At 40.8% G+C, this 20,939-nt stretch overlaps 4 protein-coding genes across 5 annotated transcripts; 2 read left to right on the top strand and 2 right to left on the bottom strand.

Moving 5' to 3' along the window:
* The first annotated feature begins 6,164 nt into the window (after positions 1–6,164).
* nr2c2ap (nuclear receptor 2C2-associated protein) lies at positions 6,165–9,719 on the top strand. Its single transcript, XM_030726842.1, has 5 exons — positions 6,165–6,239; positions 6,357–6,447; positions 8,296–8,401; positions 8,532–8,599; positions 9,185–9,719. Exons 1-5 carry the CDS (start codon positions 6,181–6,183, stop codon positions 9,305–9,307), a joined length of 447 nt encoding a protein of 148 aa, XP_030582702.1. The 5' UTR covers positions 6,165–6,180; the 3' UTR covers positions 9,308–9,719.
* rfxank (regulatory factor X-associated ankyrin-containing protein) lies at positions 9,600–12,314 on the bottom strand. The gene is made up of 9 exons (XM_030726841.1): positions 12,175–12,314; positions 11,992–12,096; positions 11,768–11,866; positions 11,605–11,670; positions 11,393–11,493; positions 10,353–10,478; positions 10,162–10,228; positions 9,999–10,079; positions 9,600–9,905 (listed from the first exon to the last, which is right to left on the bottom strand). The coding sequence occupies exons 2-9, from the start codon at positions 12,089–12,091 to the stop codon at positions 9,853–9,855; spliced, it is 693 nt and encodes a 230-aa protein (XP_030582701.1). The 5' UTR covers positions 12,092–12,096; positions 12,175–12,314; the 3' UTR covers positions 9,600–9,852.
* Positions 12,315–12,455: 141 nt separating this feature from the next.
* Positions 12,456–18,978, top strand: borcs8 (BLOC-1 related complex subunit 8). 2 transcript variants are annotated; one of them, XM_030726843.1, is made up of 6 exons: positions 12,457–12,595; positions 12,830–12,942; positions 13,814–13,878; positions 13,974–14,081; positions 16,319–16,406; positions 17,706–18,978. In XM_030726843.1, exons 1-5 carry the CDS (start codon positions 12,559–12,561, stop codon positions 16,386–16,388), a joined length of 393 nt encoding a protein of 130 aa, XP_030582703.1. In that variant the 5' UTR covers positions 12,457–12,558; the 3' UTR covers positions 16,389–16,406; positions 17,706–18,978. The 2 variants fall into 2 exon arrangements, with proteins under 2 accessions (XP_030582704.1, XP_030582703.1); XM_030726844.1 differs by lacking the exon at positions 16,319–16,406 and having other exon boundaries at positions 12,456–12,595.
* On the bottom strand, positions 16,506–20,239 carry tmem221 (transmembrane protein 221). The gene is made up of 3 exons (XM_030726840.1): positions 19,570–20,239; positions 18,218–18,303; positions 16,506–17,534 (listed from the first exon to the last, which is right to left on the bottom strand). Exons 1-3 carry the CDS (start codon positions 19,869–19,871, stop codon positions 16,993–16,995), a joined length of 930 nt encoding a protein of 309 aa, XP_030582700.1. The 5' UTR covers positions 19,872–20,239; the 3' UTR covers positions 16,506–16,992.
* Between the last annotated feature and the right edge of the window lie 700 nt (positions 20,240–20,939).

Here is a 20,939-nt window from a genome sequence, read left to right as displayed (position 1 = left end):
TAAAATTTCCAGGGAAGACACCAAACCTAGGCTACGTTTGTTCTGACATTTGACTTATGCTGTGTCACTGTATATATTGCTGTGTCACTACTATTGCACTATAATACTGCTGCTGCTACTGCAGCTGGCACCCAGTGGCGATAGATTCACACTTTGAATTTGGTAGTCTGTCACCAATGACAGCAGCTCATTGGAAAAGAAGGATAGAAAATGCCCTTCGTTTTGTTTGCACTAATAAATGCTGCTATCTGCAAGCTGCAATCACTGATAAAACATTGTTCAATATTTTTACTTATTGTCTTAAATATCACTATCACTATTGAAATATTGTGATATAATTTTGTTGCTATATTACCCACCCCTAATGGGCAATAAAGCCCAGAACATTTCATAGTGCAGAGTGGAACAGCCAAGCTGAGTAAAAGCAAAGCCTTTCAATGTGCACATCTGATGGTAATGCCTATTATTAAAGCTGCAGGACAGCTTTAATAATAGGCATTAATGACAGTGTGTGGGCCTTTTTAACTTCACAAAATGAATTCCTGGGAGCCTGTGTAGGTTTACATCCTTTCAGAAGACCTTCACGTAACATTTAAAATATTTTTTGCATGTGACGATGGCGGTGTGTACAGCATTACTTTAGGTTTCTGACAGCATAACAACCACAACAAACCAGCACTGATTCTCCCTGTCACAAAGTGAGCTACTGCTGAATACACTGCTGCTAGCACACCCAGCCGCAGGGGATTTGCAGTAGCTGTAAAACAGCCTTCACCTTTTTTATTGTGATGTTGTGACTTTGAGTCTGTTTCTCTCTTTTTAATCACACATACTGTTTCCATTTTTCTTCCTGTGACCTCTTTTTGATACTTTCCATCCACGATAAAAGAACGCCGAGGAATAAAAAAAAAAAAAAAAGAGTTTTGGCAGAAATTAAAAGCATCTAAGTCAGGCTGTTGCCAAGGCAAGTATATTGCTGTTCATTATCCACAGAGATTGATTAAGCTTCTCAAGGTGGTAAACTTAGATTACTATAATCGCAGAACATGACTGTCAGCCACAGTAGGTAAATAAAGCTAAAGCATCTGTAATTACGAGTTTTCAGCTTTATCTGACAGCACGTATTTAGGAACTCAAATACCATTGCTTCATACCAGCCTCCAATGACGACAACAAGAATTGACAAATGGTGCAGAGTGATCTCTGATGATGTAGTACACTGCCTCCTCTTACCTTGAGAGAACAGGGAGGAGGACGGCCTGTGAAGTGGCGCTCTGATGCTTGGCCGCTCATGTTCACAAGGTGTGCTGCTCTGAATAAAGTGAGAGACAAAGAGATTAAGAGGATGGGAGGTTGGTCTTGCATGCAGTGGGGCAAGCTCGCTGGAATACAGAGTATGAGGATTAGTTCTCCTCCTTGTCTAGACAGCTTGAGCCAAGGAGAGGTGAAAACAGGCATGTGTTTGACTTCAAAGAACAGAAAACAAGCACCAATTGTACAGCCTTAAATGTCAGTGCGTTTGTAGCTGGTGTGTAATTGCAAAATACACCAGCACCTTCCAAAAACAACAGAATCTCACAGCTTTCTAATCCGCCTAATTTCTCTTCTCTTGTTCTATTTTCACGCCACAACCTGAACCTGTACATTCAAGTGAAATTCCCTGAACTATAGGATCCCCTGTTATTTCTCAGGACAAATCCCCATGACCTCACCGTGAAATGATACACTCTATAGCCTCTCTTCACACTCTTGGCTAGCGCTCCAGTCATTACTACAGGCCCATCTCCTTGCTCAGATATAGGAGACCAGTTGTGCGGCTGTGGTTTTGGTGAGACTGGAGACTGAGCAGGGGCGAGCAAGGCATGTCCTGTGGTCTTCCAACCATATCACGAGCAAGCGGGGATTCTGACTGCTGCTGCGTGAAGCAGAAAAAGTCACAGTTCATAAGTCCCGCCTATCGTGGGTTAGAAAGCCTGGGATGAAAAAAGCACTGTGGTGCTCAGCTATACAATGTAGCAGCTATACACCTGCATTATAGCCTGATGTCATCAGGCAGTGTAAATATTATGTTGTTATAGCTGGTCTAAAAAAACATTATTTGAGTTATTTCATATCTGAAATTGATGGTGTTTATTTGCTTGTCAGCTTGTATTGCTTGTGCCCTTGAAAATTTAGTTATATTATATTCTCTCTACAATGCTGCTAGTGAAGTGTTTTAAATCTCTTGTAATACCAGAGTTCCACTATGCTCCAGTCATCTATCAAACTCTCAGTAATTTTAAGCTGTGAAAACATGAATGTCCACCTCGACACTGTCTGGAAGAGTAACGCAAAACAAAAAATGAAAGTGAGCTCACTCCGCGTGTTTATACGAACGCGTCTCCAACAGCAAATGAAATTCAACACTGCCTCATAGTGTGATTGAATAAATCACAACTGATTGTGCTTTGTAATGAAGGCAGCAGAGCATATTGTGCAAATGCTCTGCTTTTTAATGGCTTAATTAGAGAACCTCGCTCAAACTGGAGCAGAAAATTTCAGCATGGAGATGAGTGAAAAGCCTGGCAGAAAACAGCACCGTGACTCAAGATCCTGTTAATTGCTGCAGCAGTCGACAGATGCGCCTCACGTTTCTGCCCATTTCCTGCTTTATTAAAATTAGCTGGACCCCAAAGAATGCCAAATGTTGTCTCCCTAAACTAAATGATTTACGAGCACTAAGCAGCATCATGTCATTCTAATTTCCAACATACTCTACCTAGTTTACAAAGGATGCTGTCTGCAGCTTTAGCCAGCTGAGCTTCTTAAATCATTAACTACAGGTGTTCAACTACTGAACTGAAAGGAGAAATTGAGTAGATACTTTGGAAGTTTCTGATGTATTTAAATCATCTTCAATATACGCGAGGAATGTAGCACAGTCTACAGTTTTCACATCAGCTGACTATCCCATCTCCCCAGAAAATTTTAACTTTCCAAACAGAACTCCAGACAGTCCATCAGTGCAGACAGTCATCTGAACCGAACAGGCAGTGCTCCATACACCGCAAGTTCTGCCCCAACCCGAATGCTGTGTCCCTCGGCTGATAGCAGCACAAGCATTAATCACCCAACTCATTAAGACAATCTGCACAAGTGCCCACAGCTCATAAAGTCTGGAAAAGACCATAGTGACTCTTTCACCTCCTAGAGCATCAGCTTATTTACCTCAATACAGTCAACCCACCTATTCAGCCTTTTCACTTGACAGGGTCTTATGACTTCTAATATCCGTCATCTTTATTCATAGTTTAAACGTATTCCAAAAAAGTCATTCAAAATCATGTCTACTTTCCTGCTGGCAAAATGCAGCACCAGCGAGTAGGATGTTTAATGAACCCTAAAGTTTAATAGTTTGTCTTTAGTGTTAAATCACCCAAGTGACACACGGCTTTTTTTTGCAGGTGAACGCCAGAAGAAAATCTTATTTTTCAGACACTGGTGAGTAAGAAATTGTACTGAAATTGCAAACATGGCAAATATGGCAAAGAAACTGATTTTCTTTTCAACACTGATGCTCTTTTCTCAACAAGAACAAACTATTATAATGAATAAAAAATGAGCAATATATCTATCAAGGGTAAAGCCGATTCTATTGCAAAACCTAGACAAGACTGCTGGAGGCGAACTACAGGTAGTCCAGCCTAAATGTTTATCATTTCCAATTCATTTAAAGAAAACTGATGTACTTTTCAGAGAAAGACTTTATGCATGTGAACAAACTCGTGCTCACCCAAAGAAGCATTAATGGGAGAGAAACAGGTGAAAACTGAAAACAAAAGGTGTTTTGTTAATGCACAGTTTGGTAGCTCTATGCAGAAAGAGCTTTTTTAAAAAAAAAAAACCTTGAAAAATAACAGTCCTATTCTCTAGTAGTGCTGATTGGTGAGGAGTCAGACTTTTACATAGTTGGATCTGATAGCCTGCAGGTTACTGGAGCTGCCTAAGTTACCATGGTGATACGCACAGAGTGAAAAGTGAGTCACTGCAGTGAGACCACAAAGCCAGGCAGGGTTAAGCCCAAAGTTAGTTTCCTAGCCACTAATCCTGCCTTGTGGGACATAACCCAGAAACAGAGGCGACAAAAAGTCAGAGAGCAACATCAACCGCTGAGGTGAAAGAAAAAGCAAGGATGGCTGAGGGAGGGAACACAGGGATTTAAGTCATATCAGTGACACGAGGTGAAGATAATCCTATAAGTTCAGGGGCCAGAAATGTTTCATTGGGGGGGGAGAAAAAAAAAAAAAAACATAAAAACCCTGCTGAGATGTTAGAACGGAGATGTGAACAAAAGCTGATTATCCACAAGGCGAGAAAAAAAGAATCACTGAATATTTTTAGAAATAAGCAGTCAGAACAGCTGTGACAACAACAACAGCCCCCCCCCCCCCCCCCCCCCCCCCCCCCCCGCATTTTTAACCCCACCTCTAAGCCACACAGTTACTGTCAGCTGGGAACAAATGAACGTTTTCTGAAACATTCATTAAGGTTTTATGCTGATAGTTAGATGCGGGGATTTAACATATGTCCATTGAATATGACTGTAACCACGAGCTCCTTAAAGAATGGGGCGAGAGAAATGGCTTAGTTTTGTGCAGAAGTTAGACAAATAATCTATGAGTATGCTTTTCTTATTTGTGCAATACCTTATGTGTAAAAATGACAGGTTGTGAGTTTATGCAAGTTCTGCCTGGGCACGCTGAATTACTGGCAACTTCAGAGTCTCTAACTATGCCTATTAATGGATACAAAAAGAGCTCCTGTGGTTTCTGAGAATGATTGGCCACTTGCAGTCCACCTTGGCATTATTAGCAGCCAACGTGGGCACAAGTTTATGGGTCCGAATGCCATCTCATCACTCACCCAACGAGAGCGTGCTGGCCAGGTGGCCTTCCAGAGTGGCTGCGGGCCAGAAAATGAGTTTTGATGTGGAAATATATGAGCACCTGCCAAATTAATTCAGGCAGCCTTTTCTGATTAATGACTTTAGAGAAACTCCAAAGATATATCTCACTGTCATATATGGATATGAAATATATTGCTGCAGCTTGAAATCACAATTTATTCTCAATCTCAAATACTCGACAGGGGACCGCAGGAGCTGCAGCACAAACCAGCGCTGCAATGTAAGGCTCACAAAGTCAAAGTGTGAGTGAGCCTGCTGATGGTTGTGCCGAGGGAAAGGTTTGGTAGAGGAGGAGGGGTCCAAACCTTATAATACAGTCACTCTCCCCAGCCCCCTGCGCAATTTTCACGGAGGCTGGGTTTCATCAGTTTTTGTATTTTAGACCTATTGATTATCTGCTGTGAAACGGGGGGTGGATGGGGTACTGTGACAAAACCTCAGCAGGAGTTCTCCATCTGCAATGGACCATGTGCCAAAAACAGGCTGCCTCCTTCGCTCACACACACACACACACACACACACACACACACACACACACACACACACACACACACACACACACACACACACACACAAGGAGGGGGAGAGAGAGGTTTGCTCTCCTGAGTTATTGGTTCACAGGTTATGAAACAGAGATATGGGGATATGCTCGCTAATAAAAGCACTGAGAGGCCAATATTGGTTCTTTTATAGGATTATCCCATCACCAAAACACACCTTCACCTTAACACACATGTAACATCTTTGCCTGTTTCCTGACGTCCTTGGGAGAAAAAGGTGAACCCCAAGTTCATACTTGCGGCTGGGCAGCGCCTTCCAGAGCAGCTCTATATTTAAGAGCAGCCTATTTTTATCATTTATGATTCATCTGAAGGTAGAACTCGGTTTGCTGATCAATGCACCTCTTCCCAATCGATTCTCATTTCTCTGACCTTTTGAGTCTCGCCTGGTCGGACAGCGGTGAGACTTGAGGGGACAAACACGAAGATGAAGAGCACCACAGCCTCTCACAGGCCACGAAAAGTGCCTCGAGTTTAATGTTTTCTGCCCTTAATTATTAATTATGAGCCGCTGAGACCTTAGATGCAAATAATGAGGGTTAACCTCCAGGGCTGAACAACAAAAAAGCCAAGAGTGAATATTTTTGACGTAGCGTGGCCTCCATCTAGTGGTGGGAGGGAAAACCTTCAGGACGTCACTGTCGTAAAAATAACACCGCTTGGCTGCAACGTTTGATGGCACTTTTTTGTTTGGGCATGGCTTCCTCATTGATTTGCAGCGAAACACAAACCAGGTAGAGAAAAATAAGAGAGATTTACACACGAATGCATAAATAATGTACTCGGCTGTTGTGTCACCCTGTTAATATTCATTGACTCGTGAATGTTGTGTTGTTTTTTTCTCGTTTCAGAGTAAGTTCAGTGCTAAACAGGGATGTTAAGCAGTATGGAAAGAAATACATGTTTGACTGTAATGAGGAGACTTGCTGGAACTCAGACCAGGTAAATACCAGTACCTGATCCTTACAACCTACTGTTAAGCCCGTCTCCAGAAACCAAGATGTTCAGTTTACTCTGCCCTTAGTTTTGAGTCTTTCATTAAATAAATCGTCCAGACTTTGTTTCTCCAAATTACAGCCCCAATTCCAAAAAAAAGTTGTGAGGCTCTGTGAAATGTAAATAAAAGCAAATCTCATAAGCTCATATTTGAATTACAGTAGAATATTAAAAAAAAAAAAAACATCAAATGTTTAAACTGAAGGATGGCACAAATTTGCAAAAAAGAAATGCATCTACAAATTGTGGGACAGTTTCAGAATAACAGAATAACTTTTAAGACTGTGAAAACTTGTGAAGACTTTTGATTATCTCGTTATCTACAATACATAATATAATCCAAAGAGCCAGAGAATCTGGAGAAATCTCTGTGCACAAGAGACAAGGCTGAAAATCACTATTTGATGCCCATGATCTTCAGGCCCTCAGGCATGTAAATCACTGCATGGGCTCAGGCACACTTCCAGGAATCACTGTGAACACAGTTTGCTGTGCCACCCCCCACAAATGCAGGTTAAAGCTCCATCGTGCAAAGAAGAACCCGCATGTGAACATGATTCAGAAACGCTGCTGTCTTCTCTGGACAAAGTCTAAATTTAAAATGGACTGAGGAAAACTGTTAAACTATTCTGTGGTTGTCTCAGTTTTTTTTGACACATGCTATCATTTTTTTTTCTTAAATTGGTATGTTCTGTTTAAACATTTGATATGTTTCCTTTGTTTTTATTTTGAATAAAATATGGGTTTGTGATTTGCAAATCACTGCTTTCTGTTTTTAATTTAATTTTTCACAGCATCCCAGCTTTTTTTTTTTGAAATTGGTGTTGTAGAACCAGCTCTAAAATAAAATCCATGCTTGGAGAAAGTCATACATTTATTTTCTTGAGGTTGGACTACTACAACTCTCTCCTCTCTGGCAATGAAAATGTACTTTCTTGCCTTCAACGTGTTCAGAATTCAGCAGATTGGCTTCTTACTGGTTTTAGCAGACAGTCTCACACCATTGACTTCCTGTATGTTTTAGAAAGATTTTACTGGTCACTTTCAAAGCTCCTCTGGGTCTAGCCCCAAGCTACATAGCAGAACTACTGAACCCAAATGAGCCTGTTTGCAGCCTTAGATCCTCAGGCGGGGCTCTCTTGGCTGTTCCAAAGTCGAGACTTGAATAAAAAAAAGGTGACAATGATTTTTTCCATCAGAGCCTCTCAGCTTTAGAATGACCTGCCTGAGGAAATCAGACTCGCAGAATCACTGACTTTCTTAAAACTCATGTTTATTGAATTTGTGATTCTGCTTTTTGTTTTATCTCGTCCTTTAGTTTAATTTTATTCCGTTTTGCTGTTTGTGTTTGATCTGAATGTATTTGTGTGATTTTATTATTATTTTGGTGTATTATGTTAACTGTCATAGTATGCTCTTGCTATTACAAAGAAATCAGCAGACGTGAGCTTCAGTGTCTTTAAGTTACAAAACAGAATAATCAGGTCAATTTAACCAAGAGGGCAAAATGTTTTCTCCAACAATTTCTGAGGTGGTTTTGATGAAAACCAGATGCATCAACTTAAGGGCAAGATGCATCTTTTAGGTCCTGTGTCAAGTTTTTTCTGGATTCCCCCCCTCTATTAAAGATATGAATTTTTAAATAAATTGGACACAACTCTTGATAAATTAATGTTTTAAAAATCAACTAATCTGCTTACATGTAGTTATTATCTGCGTGCTGTTTTTCCACAGGCAAATGGGTGTTATGCTATACACATCTCAGTGTCATTATCAGTATTATATCTCTGACAGGGTGAATGTCAGTGGGTGTCCCTGGAGTTTCCCAACACTGTCAGAGTGTCAGAATTAAAAGTCCAATTCCAGGGAGGATTCTCAGCAAAAACATGCAGACTGGAAGGTAAAGCCTGCAGATAATGTCACAAAATGATTTCCTGATTAAAATGTTTCACTTCCTTCTCATTTTAGCGTTTCCAAATGTAGGAATAATGAGATAATCTAAATTACTTTTCCACTTGTGCTTTATACAGGTTGCCTCAAAGATAAGGACTTCACAGTGCTCAGCCATTTTTACCCAGAGGATAACAACACCCATCAGATATCCTTTCTTCTCCCTGTACAGAATTTTCATGAGGAGATCTGATTGAGTTTCTGGGGCTTTGCTGCATAAATTAGACCAATCCTTTCCTTAATTTAACAGTAAATTGGGAAATTCTGTACAGCACATCATTACCAGTTACTGCTGGGGTGACTATCAGTGTTACATTTAACTATTTAATGTGTGCACCAATTATTGTTTAAAGTCACTGTTGATGTCATATGTCATAAAAAATACTTCAGCTGGACTTAACTACTGTATCAGGTAGTGACTGGTGTTCCTTTAACTGTTTAAAAAGTCACAAAGGAACACCACTCACTACCTGATACAGTAGTTAAGTCCAGCTGAAGTATTTTTTATGGCAGAGCATCATTAGTGGCTGTGTCAACCAAACACAAATTTCCTTTTTGTGCTAAGTTGAAATGAATTGAATCCATCAGAGTGCACACCAGTAATAGCTCAAGCTATACCTGTCACTATAGCAACAGAGTGCGTTTCTTGCTTCATAAAAAGCATCAGACAATATTTTCCTGTACATGCTTTTCGTCATTACCAAGCTTATCTTGTTCTTAACTCCACACCCACAGCTTTCCCATACAGGAGGCCCCTGTAGTGGACAAAGTAAAAATAATGTTTGAGAATAGTGCTGACTTTTTTGGGAGAATTATTGTTTATTCCTTGGATGTCCTGGGGGAAAAAGCCTCCTGACCATTTCTTCAATCCTCTCATGAGAGAGGAAGTGACCCCTGAGTGAAAGTACAGGATGTAGGATGGTGTGGTGGCACTTGGGAAACATGTCATCTGTGTTGCCACCTCATGAACTTTTTGCAAATGTGGCCTTTTTTGGTATGAATGCATTCAAGGACTTGTCAGGCAATGATCCTTCGCAAATTTTGATTGTGCACTTGTAATCTGCTTTCTATACCTGCACTGTGCCTTCAAATTAAAGCGCCATTTCAATATGAAAATAATTTATTAGAAATTTTTTTTTTTTTGGTCAAACAAAGTAATTCAGCTGCACGACTGTCACATTTTAGTCCTTGTTTGTACAAAATTTTGCACACTGCAGTGCATATAAATGGAATAAACAAGTTAAAAATTGCAGCTTATCTGGTAAATGTTTCTACGTATGCAGCGATCTTTTAAATGGCTGAGCTGAGACAGACATCTGCGTCATTTCTTCATGACGAAAACTCACTCGGGTTTGAGATCAGTTAACTATCAATCTTAACTCCATTGGTTTATTTTCAGTGTCATGTTGGTGGCTTGTAGAGTTTCAGGATGTGGTCCTCCAACACTTTCTGAACTATAGGAGGAGAAATGAAAAAGTTACTTTAGGAAAAAGATGTTTTTACATTAGTTTTTCACACACATAAAAAAAAGTAAGTCATTTACATACTTTTCTTATGTCCAAGGGCAACAGCTAATGCCATTGGACTGTACCCAGAGTCAGACTCTATGGTCATATCTGCTCCTCTGGCTGAAAGAGTGCAATAAAAAAAATTAATGAAGCAATAAAAGAAAATCTAGAATGTATAATGACTTATAGACATGCAGTGTACCTAGCAATGCCTCTACACATTTGATATGGTTCCCTCGTACGGCATAAAGAAGAGGAGTTCCACCATTCTGAGTATAAAATACAATGTACAGTATATGTTAAAACTGTAGCTATAGTGTTTGTATTTCAATTTTTTGGTTCCTCAAAAATTATATGATTTTACAATGGAAAGTCATAAATGCATAACTGTACCCAGTCATAAGTATTAATGTCCACTCCATGTCTGAGGAGGGACTCAACAATGTCCACGTATCCTCCAGAACTGGCCAGTGTCAGGGCGCTTTCTCGCTCCCTTGCAATCGTTTTGGGGTCTGCACCCTAAAAAAAAGAAATCGCATAAACAATAAAAGACAATACACTACTTCACAGCTGCTCCCTTTAAGGGTTGCCACAGCAGATCATCTGCTTCTATCTCATCCTATCCCTAGCATCCTTCTCGGTCACACCAACCCTCTGCATGTCGTCCTCCACTACATTTATGAACCTCCTCTGAGGTCATCCTCTTTTCCTCCTGCCAGGCAGCTCCATATTCAACACCCTTTGTCCAGTGTATCCACTATCCCTCCTTTGCACATCCAAACCATCTCAGCTTCAGAGAGGCAATACATATATACATTATAAGATAGACAGATAGGAAATCTGACTTTTTACTGATAGCTAATATTAGGCGCCTGTTGACCTGCAAGCAGCAGAGAAGGAGGGTGAATAGATCACCATATTTTTTGTTGACACATTTTATATGATCACTACGATTATTTGGCTTCTTATGGGTACTTTGAAATAAGTTGATTTTCTCCCTTGAATAAATGTAAAGAAAAAAAAAGGGTAATATTTAAATGTGTGTCTGACAAACTACGCCGGCCCCAAACATCCATCCATTCTCTTCCACATATCCACTGCACCACTGCTGTGGGGATGAAACCCATCCCTAAACAGGCCACCAGTCTGTCGCACGGCTGACACAGAGAGACAGACAACCTTTCATGCTCACGTTCATACCTGCGACCAATTTAGAGACAATAATTAACCTAACATGTACATCTTTGGACTGTTGAACGAAGCTGGGGTATCCAGAGAGAACTGCAGGCACAGGGAGACTATGCAAACTCCACACAGAAAGGCCCCAGGAGAACCTCTTGTTGTGAGATGACAGTACTAACCACCATGCTGCCCTACTGCCCCTCAGTAACTTTTGATTTGTGTTCTTAAGTCACTAAGTGTACATTTCTAACCTTTTCCAAGAGAAAGTCCACCATTGCTTTCTCTCCAAATGCTGCCGCCCACATGAGAGGTGTAAAGCCTCGCTCATCTTGTCTGCTGAGCAATGAACTGTCTGCAATACAAAAAATGTTGAAGCCTGTAAGTAGGATACTTGTTCAGTTTTATATGTGTATTAAAAAAAAAAAAAAAAAAAAAAAACAACTGTACTGTGCTGATGTCTTACCTTTGCTCAGGTGTGCAGCTACTTGTGAAACCTCACCTTGAGCTGCCAGCTGGTGTATGGACAGAGCTAATGGGAGTAAAAAAAAAAAAAATCTAAATAAATTCACATGATTGAGAAAATAAAAATGTTTCTCTAACACCTGAGTAAATTTACCAGAACTTACAGTCTAATGTTGCTGGTCGCACTGTAACCTCATTTCCACGCTGCTTGTTGGTGAGAGTGGTGGAGTGTTTGAACAAATCATCATCCACCTCCATGGTCTCTAGAGACATAATCAGATGAACCACAGCCATGTGAGTGGAAGCAAGACGTCCACTGTGTAAGTGATTATAGTAAGAGTGTACAAATCAGGTGAATTCAGCTGTTACACAGAACAGGATAAAATACCATTGCCTCTTTCATCTCCCGATTGGGAGGGACATGCATTAGCGTTAGATGGCTGAACACGCTGCCCATCTGCAACCTCACCATCACCTCTGCCCTCCATGATCACTGCAATAAAAACAAAATAATCTGGTTCAGCCATGCAAAGAAAGTTGCCAAAATTCGTTAGCTCGTAAAGCCACTCACCACATTAAGCCTCCCAGTCTAAATTTGCGCTAACTTCCTTTTGGGAAAACTGAAAGTAAATAAGTTCATATCACACAATGGATCCTGCGAGTCTTCGATGTGTTCCGAGAGTACATCAGTCGTCGCTCAGCTGACTGGCTACTTAATAATCCCGTTATTTTTAACAAAGGCGGTGAACATACGTTTGATTCAGCCTGTCTAACGTATCACCGCATTTGGCACTATTTGAAGGAAGAATTTTTTTCTTTATTTTTTTCATAGTCCATATTTCTGTCCGGAATATTGTCGTGTGACACACGACAACAATAATACGGAAGAGGTGGGAATCAGGTGACACCACTCGCATACAGCCTGTATTTCTGACAGCAAAAACCAGAGTGCATTATGGAGGACCAGGAGATGCAACTGAAAGTCAGAAGAGGTAAAAAAAAAAGAAAGAAAGAAAGAAAGAAATAGAAATCCGCCTACAGCTTACCTCATTATTGCTTTGAACCACTGCTGCTCCCTCGTGTGTGTTAGGTTCACCTAGCCGCTAAGCTAATGCTTTTCCAGTATAGAGTCGCAGTGCCATGATGTTGGTTATTGTCATCTGTTTTATTTTTCTAACACAAGTCATGTATTCTATGCACTTTTCCTTACGTATTTAATTCTGCAGTGACTGACAAATTCACGGAGAGCATGTACGTCCTGGCTAACGAGCCGTCAGTGGCTCTCTACAGGCTGCAGGAGCACGTCAGGAGGTCTCTGCCAGAACTGGTCCAGCACAAGGTACTGTTCATCCTCCCTGTGACATCGTAAACCGTGCGTACAACACGTCTAAGTCAATAAATGCAAAATGACCTCGGACAGGAAACTGTTTATTTTTTAAACATGTGGCTGTCTCCACTGTGCCTGCCAAAACGGCGAACCTATTTTCTTTTGGAGTGTCCAGGATGGATGAAATTAGAAATGAGTACATCAGAGGGGCGGCTCAGATTGAGCAGTTTGGAGGCAAAGTTAGAAAGGCAAGGTTGGCGTGGTTTGGACATGTGTAGAGGAGGGATAGTGACTATATTGGACAAAGAATGCTGAATATGGATCTGCCAAGCAGGAGAAAAAGAGGGAAGACCTCAGAGGAGGTTCATGGAGGTAGTGGAGGAGGACATGTAGAGGGCTGGTGTGACAGAGGAACATGTTAGAGATAGGGTGCAGTGGACTCAAATGATCTGCTGTGTTGTGTGTGGCCAGAATTGACAAAAGAACATCTTTTTTTCTGCTCATTTCGATGCAGTTAATATGCAAGCACTGCACCCAGGCCTTATTTTAGTCATGAAAAATCATTTAACTGACATTACTGTAGTTAAAATAGGGCAATATTGATGTCAGTAAAAAGTTAGATTTGTTGTGCAATAAGTTGCTTTTTTTGTGTATTTGGCAAAACATATCCTTTGCTCTGGCCTTTTTCTTGGAAAGCCGTGATGACGTTATAAACAGTTTCCTGTAATGTTTTGATGCATACTCAATAATCCAGGTATGGAAATTCCAGAAAGCTGACAGAATCAACTTTCTGGGAGTTTCCTGTAATGAAACACAAGCCTCACAACTACCATAATGTCATTACTCTGTCCTGAATTTTTAATGGGTTTCATTTCTCACACAGACTGATATGCAGAGCTGGGAGGAACAAAGTCAAGGAGCCATCTACACCGTAGAGTATGCATGCAGGTGAGATGATGCACATTTAAAAACCTTCATATAGGTAACTCGCCGTACACCTGCCCTGACTGTTAACGCTTGCATTGATCTGCCGGTTTTTGCAGTGCCGTGAAGAGCATGAACAACAGCAGCTTATATTTCAAAAACATTGACAGTCTTCTCCGTCAAGCCATCAGCACGAAGGAACAGATTAATAACTCTCAAGGACGCAGGTAGGAGGCGGCAGTGAATGTGTTCACTGAGACATGGCGGTGGAAAATATGACCTTGTTTAGATCTCACTGGATGCTGTAAAGTGTTTTTTAATCATCTCATTAAGAGTAGATATCCACGTCATTATTTAGTGTTTTTTTCCCTCTCTAGACATGCTACATGTACCTACCCTGATTCAAACTTTAAGCCATGCAATGGCATTTAAATCGTTTACTTACATGCAATGCAGTGTCTATAAAGATTTGAAATCTTGATTTGGTATGACAGCCGTGATCATATACACGTTTGCTAAAATGCAGAGCTGTATAATATGTTTTTATCACTTTTATCGCTCAAGTATCAAGGTGCTTGTGTCAGTATCCACATCTTAAACTTCTTTGGAGGAATGGTTTTCTTAGACATTTGTTTTTCCAAATGAGAGAGTCGTTGATACAATTATTGTTATCAGTTCTTAATGCAAATATTTAATATCAGAGAAATCATAACTACACTAGTCATCTACCAATTGGAAGGTCGGTGGGTTGATCCCCAGCTCCTACAGTCCATGTGTCAAAGTATCCTTAGGCAAAATACTGAACCCTGAGTAGCATCCATCAGAGTGTGAGTGTGTGTTTAATAAAGAAAGAAAGTGCTTAGGTATAGATAAAAGCACTGTATGAATGTCTGTGTGACTGGGTGAATGACAATTGTAATAGAAAGTGCTTTGAGAGCTCAAACTTGAAAGGTGCACTACATACCAGTCAAGCATAACATTATGACCTCTGACTGGTGAAGTGAATAACTCAGATTGTCTCTTCATCATGGCACCTGTTAGTGGGTGGGATATATTAGGGAGCAAGTGAACATTTTGTCCTCAAAGTTGATGTGGTAGAAGCAGGAAAAATGGGGAAGCGTAAGGATTTGAGCGAGTTTGACACGGGCCAAATTGTGATGCTAGACAACTGGGTCAGTGCATCTCCAGTAATGTAGCTCTTGTGGGGTGTTCCCAGTCTGCAGTGGTCAGTAGCTATCAAAAGTGGTTCAAGGAAGGAACAGTGGTGAACCAGCTACAGGGTCGTGGGAGGCCATGGTTCATTGATGCACGTGGGGAGCAAAGCCTGGTCCATGTTGTCCATTCCAACAGACGAACTACTGTAGTTCATATTGCTGAAAAACTTAATGCTAGTTCTGATAAAAAGGTAACAGAATACACAGTGCATCGCAGTTTGTGTATGGGACTGCATAGCCGCAGACCAGTCAGGGTGCCCTTGCTGACCCTTGTCACCTGCGCCAACAATGGGCGCATGAGCATCAGAACTGGACCATGGAGCAATAGAAGAAGGTGGCCTGTTTGATGAATCACATTTTCTTTTACATCACGTGGATGGCCGGGTGCGTGTGCATCACTTAACTGGGGAACATCTGGCACCAGGATGCACAAGAAGGCAAGCCGGTGGAGGCAGTGTGATGCTTTGGGCAGTGTTCTGCTGGGAAACCTTGGATCCTGCCATCCATTTGGAAGCTACTTAAACACATACCACTTACTTAAGTATTGTTCCAGACCACGTACACCCTTTCATGGAAACGGTATTCCCTGATGGCTGTGGCCTCTTTCAGCAGGATAATGTGTCCTGCCACAAAGCAGAAATGGCTAAGGAATGGTTTGCGGAACACAACAACGAGTTTGAGGTGTTGACTTGGCCTCCAGATTCCCCAGATATTAATCCAATCAAGCATCTGTGAGATGTGCTAGACAAACAAGTCTGATCCATGGAGACCATACCTCACAATTTACAGGACTTGAAGAATCTTTTGCTGTTATCTTGGTGCAGATACCACAGCACACCTTCTGGGGTCTAGCGGAGTCCGTGTCTGGACAGGTCAGGACTGTTTTGTCAGGAAAAGGGGGACCAACACAATATTAGGCAGGTGGTCATAATGTTATGCTTGATCAGTGTAAGTACCAGTCCATTTACCATTTTACCATTTACATTAATTCTTTGCACTACATCATACCTTTCTTCATTTATGCTTTCTCTATATTTTATTTTATCCTTTATTTATTGTAACTCATAACATTTACTATATTGGTTTTCCTTTTAGTTTATACCAACCGCAAAATAATATTTTAAAGCTGTTCTGAATACTTTGTAGTTATTGGAAGCTTCATATTTTCTGTTTGATTTCTCTGTTGTTTTTTTTTTCTTCTTCTTTTTATTTCCCACCTTTTTCTTCCCATCACTGACACGTGCATGCAGCTTAAATGATGTGACTCCCTCTCCCAGCCCCCTTGTCACTGCTCCACTTGCCCCATCCACTTCCTCATGACAGACAGAGGTGTCCAAGGTTAGTAGCTCCACCAGACGTGACATTAAAATGATTTGAAATCAGCCAAATTACCTTTTAAGATAAGAGTTTTTGTGAACATTTTAATATTGTATGTTCAAATATTCTCAATTATATTTCTAGAATACATTTATTTAACATTTGTATGAAATCATTTTACACAGCACATGCACATTGTGCACTCCTTTGGCAAAAAGCCACTATATACAGCAGAATAAAGTATTAACATGATTATAATACAGGCTATAAATCCATCAGATTGATACATGGGTTGCATTGGTGTGTATAATGAAATGTAGATCAAATTCCTTAATAGGAAGCACTACAAAATACATACAGTTTCCACCAGGTTAATAATACTTCATAACCTGTCTTAGAGAAATAAGTTGCTAAACATAAAAACTTAAATTTTTTTGTTTGTTGTTTTTAGTCATGCTGTCTGCAGTCAGTCTGGATAAACATGTTGAATGTGTATAAAACTGCCAGATGCACATCTGCACTGAGATTTCACTTGTCATCCACATGCAGTACTTGTAGATCATCAGTCTTTTCTAAACACTGACACAAAAGCTCATTTCATTTTACGTTACACAAGAGTAGAGTCTTTTGCACAAATCCCTGACTTTCGCGCAAGGATGCTCCTCATCTCATTGTTGACTCCATTCCAGGGTTTAACCGGGGCCTGTAGTAAACCAGATTCAGTAGACAGTGTCCTGTGCATTCGAGGATAGCTGCCGCCACTGCTGTAACCATCTTTATCACTGGAGTGGCCTTGCGAACCTCCCATAGGGGAGTACTGCTGTTGCTGATACTGTTCTCGCTGTCTCGGATCGCCACATTGAGTGAAGGCGATCTGATGCTGGAGGTGAGACTGGCTGCGGTGAATCCGCGGTTTGTCCACCCCAATTTTTAGCTCGCAGGGCCGAGAAACAGGCGTGCTGCTGCTTCCGTGGTCGTTATGATACAAGGTGTCGAGGTGGTCGCTGTGATAGCGCTTCCCAGTACGGGAAGCTTTAACCAAAGCGTGTATTACAGCCACCAGCAGGATCAGGATCCCAGAGGAGAGTACACAAGCACTGGCGATTCCGGTCTCCATCTCAAATATTAGGAGCATGAAGATGGACATAGCTGCCAAAAAAGAGGGTAGCAGAAAAAAAATTAAAGTGTATATGTGCAGAAATGCTAAATACTTTTCTCTGCAATCAGCCAATAAGTTGCACCTGTACTGGGCCAAAAAATTGTAAGCAAAACACTGTAAGAGTTTCTGTTTATATCAAAGTTTCCTATGTTTGTCTGCAGGAAAAGGACCGCGGACTCAGGCATGCTGAAGGAGGGGGGAGAAAAGCACAGCTCTGGGATGTGATGTGACTTCCTAAGTTGGTGGCGTTGCCTTTACAGTCTTGCACTGCTACCTATTGACTGTGGCTGCAAGTGGGTTCAGAAGGGCAACACCTCCTCATCACAATGGAGTGGCTGCCTACAATGACCCCCCCCCCAGTACAAGCCACTCAGTGGAACAGAGCACGCCAGCACTGCCAGGTCCAGCATTAAAAACACTTAAGTCATGCCTGCTCAAAGAATGCATTGTTCTCTCTGGACGGATCAGGGAGACAGCAGCACGGCTGTTTTGCCACCGCTGTTGAAAATCCATTGCACAGCCAATGTTTTGGAGACTAGTTTTCAGGGGGGTTTTTTTGTGAGTTTGTTGTGCTTCTTCTGTATAAAAAGTTTGCCTGATGGGGGCCAAACGTGCTTACACAAAAATGCGGACACTTTTAAAAGTAAGAATCACTTTTTTTGCTCAGTCTTACCTATTAAATAGACGGAAACTCCCAGACAGAAGAGTCCAATAGCCACATGTCGCACAGCTCTGCTGTCCAAGAGGAACCAGTCTGCTCTGTTGAAAGACATCTGATATGTTCAGTGTTTTGACTCTGACATGTTTGTTTTTCAACATTGCTGCTTTATCTCTTTTGCATTGGTGGATAGCTTAAAATGACAATTTTTGTTTATTTATGTGCTCATTTCCTTTCCTATACAATAAACTATGAATTTATTTGATCAAAAATGAATTTGTGTTGTGAAATTGTGAATATTTTATGGCTGATTTGTATAAATGCTTGGTAATTTTTGACAGACATTCAAAATTTCTAGGAATGTCTCAATTATCAGTAGGGAGGTACTGCGGTATGCTGTTAGGTTTGTAAACTGATGTGGGAAAGGGCCAGCTAGAGGCTGTGTGCTGGGTGCATAATGAGAGGAAATCCATTGTTTAGTTGGGATTCATAAAGGGTTGAGAGGTGGGGGGTGGACCAACAGCACTGCAGCGTGGGCCTCTGCACTCTGACACATAAGCATTGCCCGTTTTATCCTTTTAAAACCACGTTTTCTTTGCAGGAAACCTAATTGGTAAATTTACTATTCAAGATAGGACTGTGGTTTGCAGAGTTAACAATTGAAAAACATGTGGGCACTAGGAGAAGTGTGAACTAAACACCTCAGCAGTGTTGTGCACTGTTCTCATAATAGAAACCCATATAGGATGTCGTGCAAAGCAGCAACCTCATAATAAGTTACCACACATGAAATGTTAAACTTTTTGAATTAGCTAATTGAATTCTGAATTCCATGTTTATAATAACTGCAGTGTTTAAATAATTAAAATATTTAATATTATTAAAAATATATGTAGTCATGTTAGTTACATGTGTACAGGAGAATGAAAATAAAATCTGAAATAAACTACTGCCTCAAAAGTTGAGCTGAGATCGCTTTTACACCTTCCAAAAACAGATGGGGAACAAACTTTATTCATGGTACATTATATAATATTGGACTTAATTGCTCTGTGTAGATGTTTTTACTCATATTGCCACTTATTTAGTATGTTTAGAGAGTAGTTAACTACTTTAAAAAGAGTAGGCATAGTTGGAAGAAAAAATAGTGCTACTTCAAAGGTTGCCTTCCTGCGTAAATGGTGGGTTTTAACTGTTAAAGGTATGTCACAATTGACCGGAACTGCCTGTTTGAAGAAACTGGATCAAGATCAGGAAGAGAAAAAAAAAAAATGGAAATGAGCACAGTGGCTTTGAGAGCTACCACAACTGCAGGTGTTGTCTAACAGGTGTTTTAAAAGAAATGCTTTAACGCGCAGGACAAATACCTTTCTGTATCCTGTTCTCCTCTGCAGACCTCGGTTGAAAAATAGCTGTGGAGGAGGCACACCACCACAGAGCTCAAGTTGAGGGTGAGGGACAGAGCGGAGAGCACTGTGGCCACTGGCAGCAGGACGGCCCAGACATGAGCGGGTATGACCGAGGAGGTGGAGGGGGGAGATTCCTTCACCGCCGTCTGCTGTGACTGCAGCTGTAAAATCAAAATCACCGATAAAACCGACATGACGGCCGATAAAATCCCCATCAAAGACAGAACAATTAAAGACCGCTGGCTGTACTTTTGCGTCATGTTTATCCTGAAACGCCGGCGGTCAGGTCTCTCCCCTAATAGGGGGAAAAAAAAAAAAAAAAAAGAAGTTTCACTCTCGGTCTTTGCTCCTAAACACAACCGCCAGCGATCCTAAAGTCCAGGAAAATGCGCTGGCATTGCGGTATAAGGATTAAAACGCATTTTTCTGTACTTTTAAGATGAAACGTTTCCTTCAGCAGTAGTTTGCCTGTTGTGTTTGGTAGAGCGCTCCGCAACCCCGTCCGAGCATGTGATGGGCTTTAAATCCGCAGATTAAAAAGTTCGCAGCCACAATGGACTTTTCCTCTTGGATCGTCGGAAACAATGCCTCGGCCTGCCCAAGGAAGACAGAGCTCAGCAAATAAAGACAAAACACCCGGACAGAGCACAGACATTTAAAATCTTTTGTGATATCTCATCATTAGTATTTAAAAGTGTTTTTAAACTTTGAGTGCACAAAAATTCATACTTTTTTTTTGTTTGTTTTTTTAAATAGTCTAAGTTTATAATCGCGATTTTAAAAATATAGGCAGTATAGATATGATAATTAGAGGGCTATCTCTTTTTAGATTAACCTACTTCTGCTGAAGCCTCGGATCTCATAAAGTGATTAAAGGATTACTGTATCTCTTATAAACAGACGGCTGATCGGCATAGATACACAGAGAAAGAACTGATATGCACTACATTAAAATTAATTAAACAAATACAAATAAAACATTTTTAAAAAGCATTTAAGGAAAAACCACTTGTCCAAAAACACCTTTAGTTATTCCTATGCATGCTAAATGGGACCATGGCAAGTTCTGGGGAATATGAAGAAGGCTAACCACCTAAAATAGCCCCTGTTCAAGGCAGAATATTTCTTTCACTCCTAGTTCAGCTCTTCAGATGCTGAATCTAATTAACTTTTCACAAGTAGCCTTAGAACATAAAGAACTTAAAAGGGATGTACCTAAACTCTCATCCCTACTTTCATGTCCACTTTCCTGCCTTTTATAAAAATAAGTTACTTCTCCAGAATCTGAATTAATACTGAATATTCACACACTTCATTCACATACTGCT

The sequence above is a fragment of the Archocentrus centrarchus genome, chromosome 4 (assembly GCF_007364275.1).
Source record: "Archocentrus centrarchus isolate MPI-CPG fArcCen1 chromosome 4, fArcCen1, whole genome shotgun sequence".
NCBI classification, from domain to species: Eukaryota; Metazoa; Chordata; class Actinopteri; order Cichliformes; family Cichlidae; genus Archocentrus; species Archocentrus centrarchus.
The sequence above is the reverse complement of the archived record's forward strand: the minus strand, read 5'-3'. Positions and strand labels throughout refer to the sequence as shown.

What these genes read in the sequence shown, in the direction of transcription:
- borcs8 (XM_030726843.1), top strand. Translation starts at nt 12,559, where the DNA reads ATGGAGGACCAGGAGATGCAACTGAAAGTCAGAAGAG. An exon ending in ACCGTAGAGTATGCATGCAG is followed by an intron (nt 13,879 to 13,973) that starts GTGAGATGATGC and finishes CGGTTTTTGCAG; the next exon opens with TGCCGTGAAGAGCATGAACA. An exon ending in AATAACTCTCAAGGACGCAG is followed by an intron (nt 14,082 to 16,318) that starts GTAGGAGGCGGC and finishes ACGTGCATGCAG; the next exon opens with CTTAAATGATGTGACTCCCT.
- nr2c2ap (XM_030726842.1), top strand. Translation starts at nt 6,181, where the DNA reads ATGGCACTTTTTTGTTTGGGCATGGCTTCCTCATTGATTTGCAGCGAA. An exon ending in CTTGCTGGAACTCAGACCAG is followed by an intron (nt 6,448 to 8,295) that starts GTAAATACCAGT and finishes TATCTCTGACAG; the next exon opens with GGTGAATGTCAGTGGGTGTC. An exon ending in AAAAACATGCAGACTGGAAG is followed by an intron (nt 8,402 to 8,531) that starts GTAAAGCCTGCA and finishes TGCTTTATACAG; the next exon opens with GTTGCCTCAAAGATAAGGAC.
- tmem221 (XM_030726840.1), bottom strand. Translation starts at nt 19,871, where the DNA reads ATGACGCAAAAGTACAGCCAGCGGTCTTTAATTGTTCTGTCTTTGATG. An exon ending in GGAGAACAGGATACAGAAAG is followed by an intron (nt 18,304 to 19,569) that starts GTATTTGTCCTG and finishes GTCTTTCAACAG; the next exon opens with AGCAGACTGGTTCCTCTTGG. An exon ending in AGTTTCCGTCTATTTAATAG is followed by an intron (nt 17,535 to 18,217) that starts GTAAGACTGAGC and finishes CTTTTTTGGCAG; the next exon opens with CTATGTCCATCTTCATGCTC.
- rfxank (XM_030726841.1), bottom strand. Translation starts at nt 12,091, where the DNA reads ATGGAGGGCAGAGGTGATGGTGAGGTTGCAGATGGGCAGCGTGTTCAG. An exon ending in GGGAGATGAAAGAGGCAATG is followed by an intron (nt 11,867 to 11,991) that starts GTATTTTATCCT and finishes TTATGTCTCTAG; the next exon opens with AGACCATGGAGGTGGATGAT. An exon ending in ACATTAATACTTATGACTGG is followed by an intron (nt 10,229 to 10,352) that starts GTACAGTTATGC and finishes TTTTATACTCAG; the next exon opens with AATGGTGGAACTCCTCTTCT.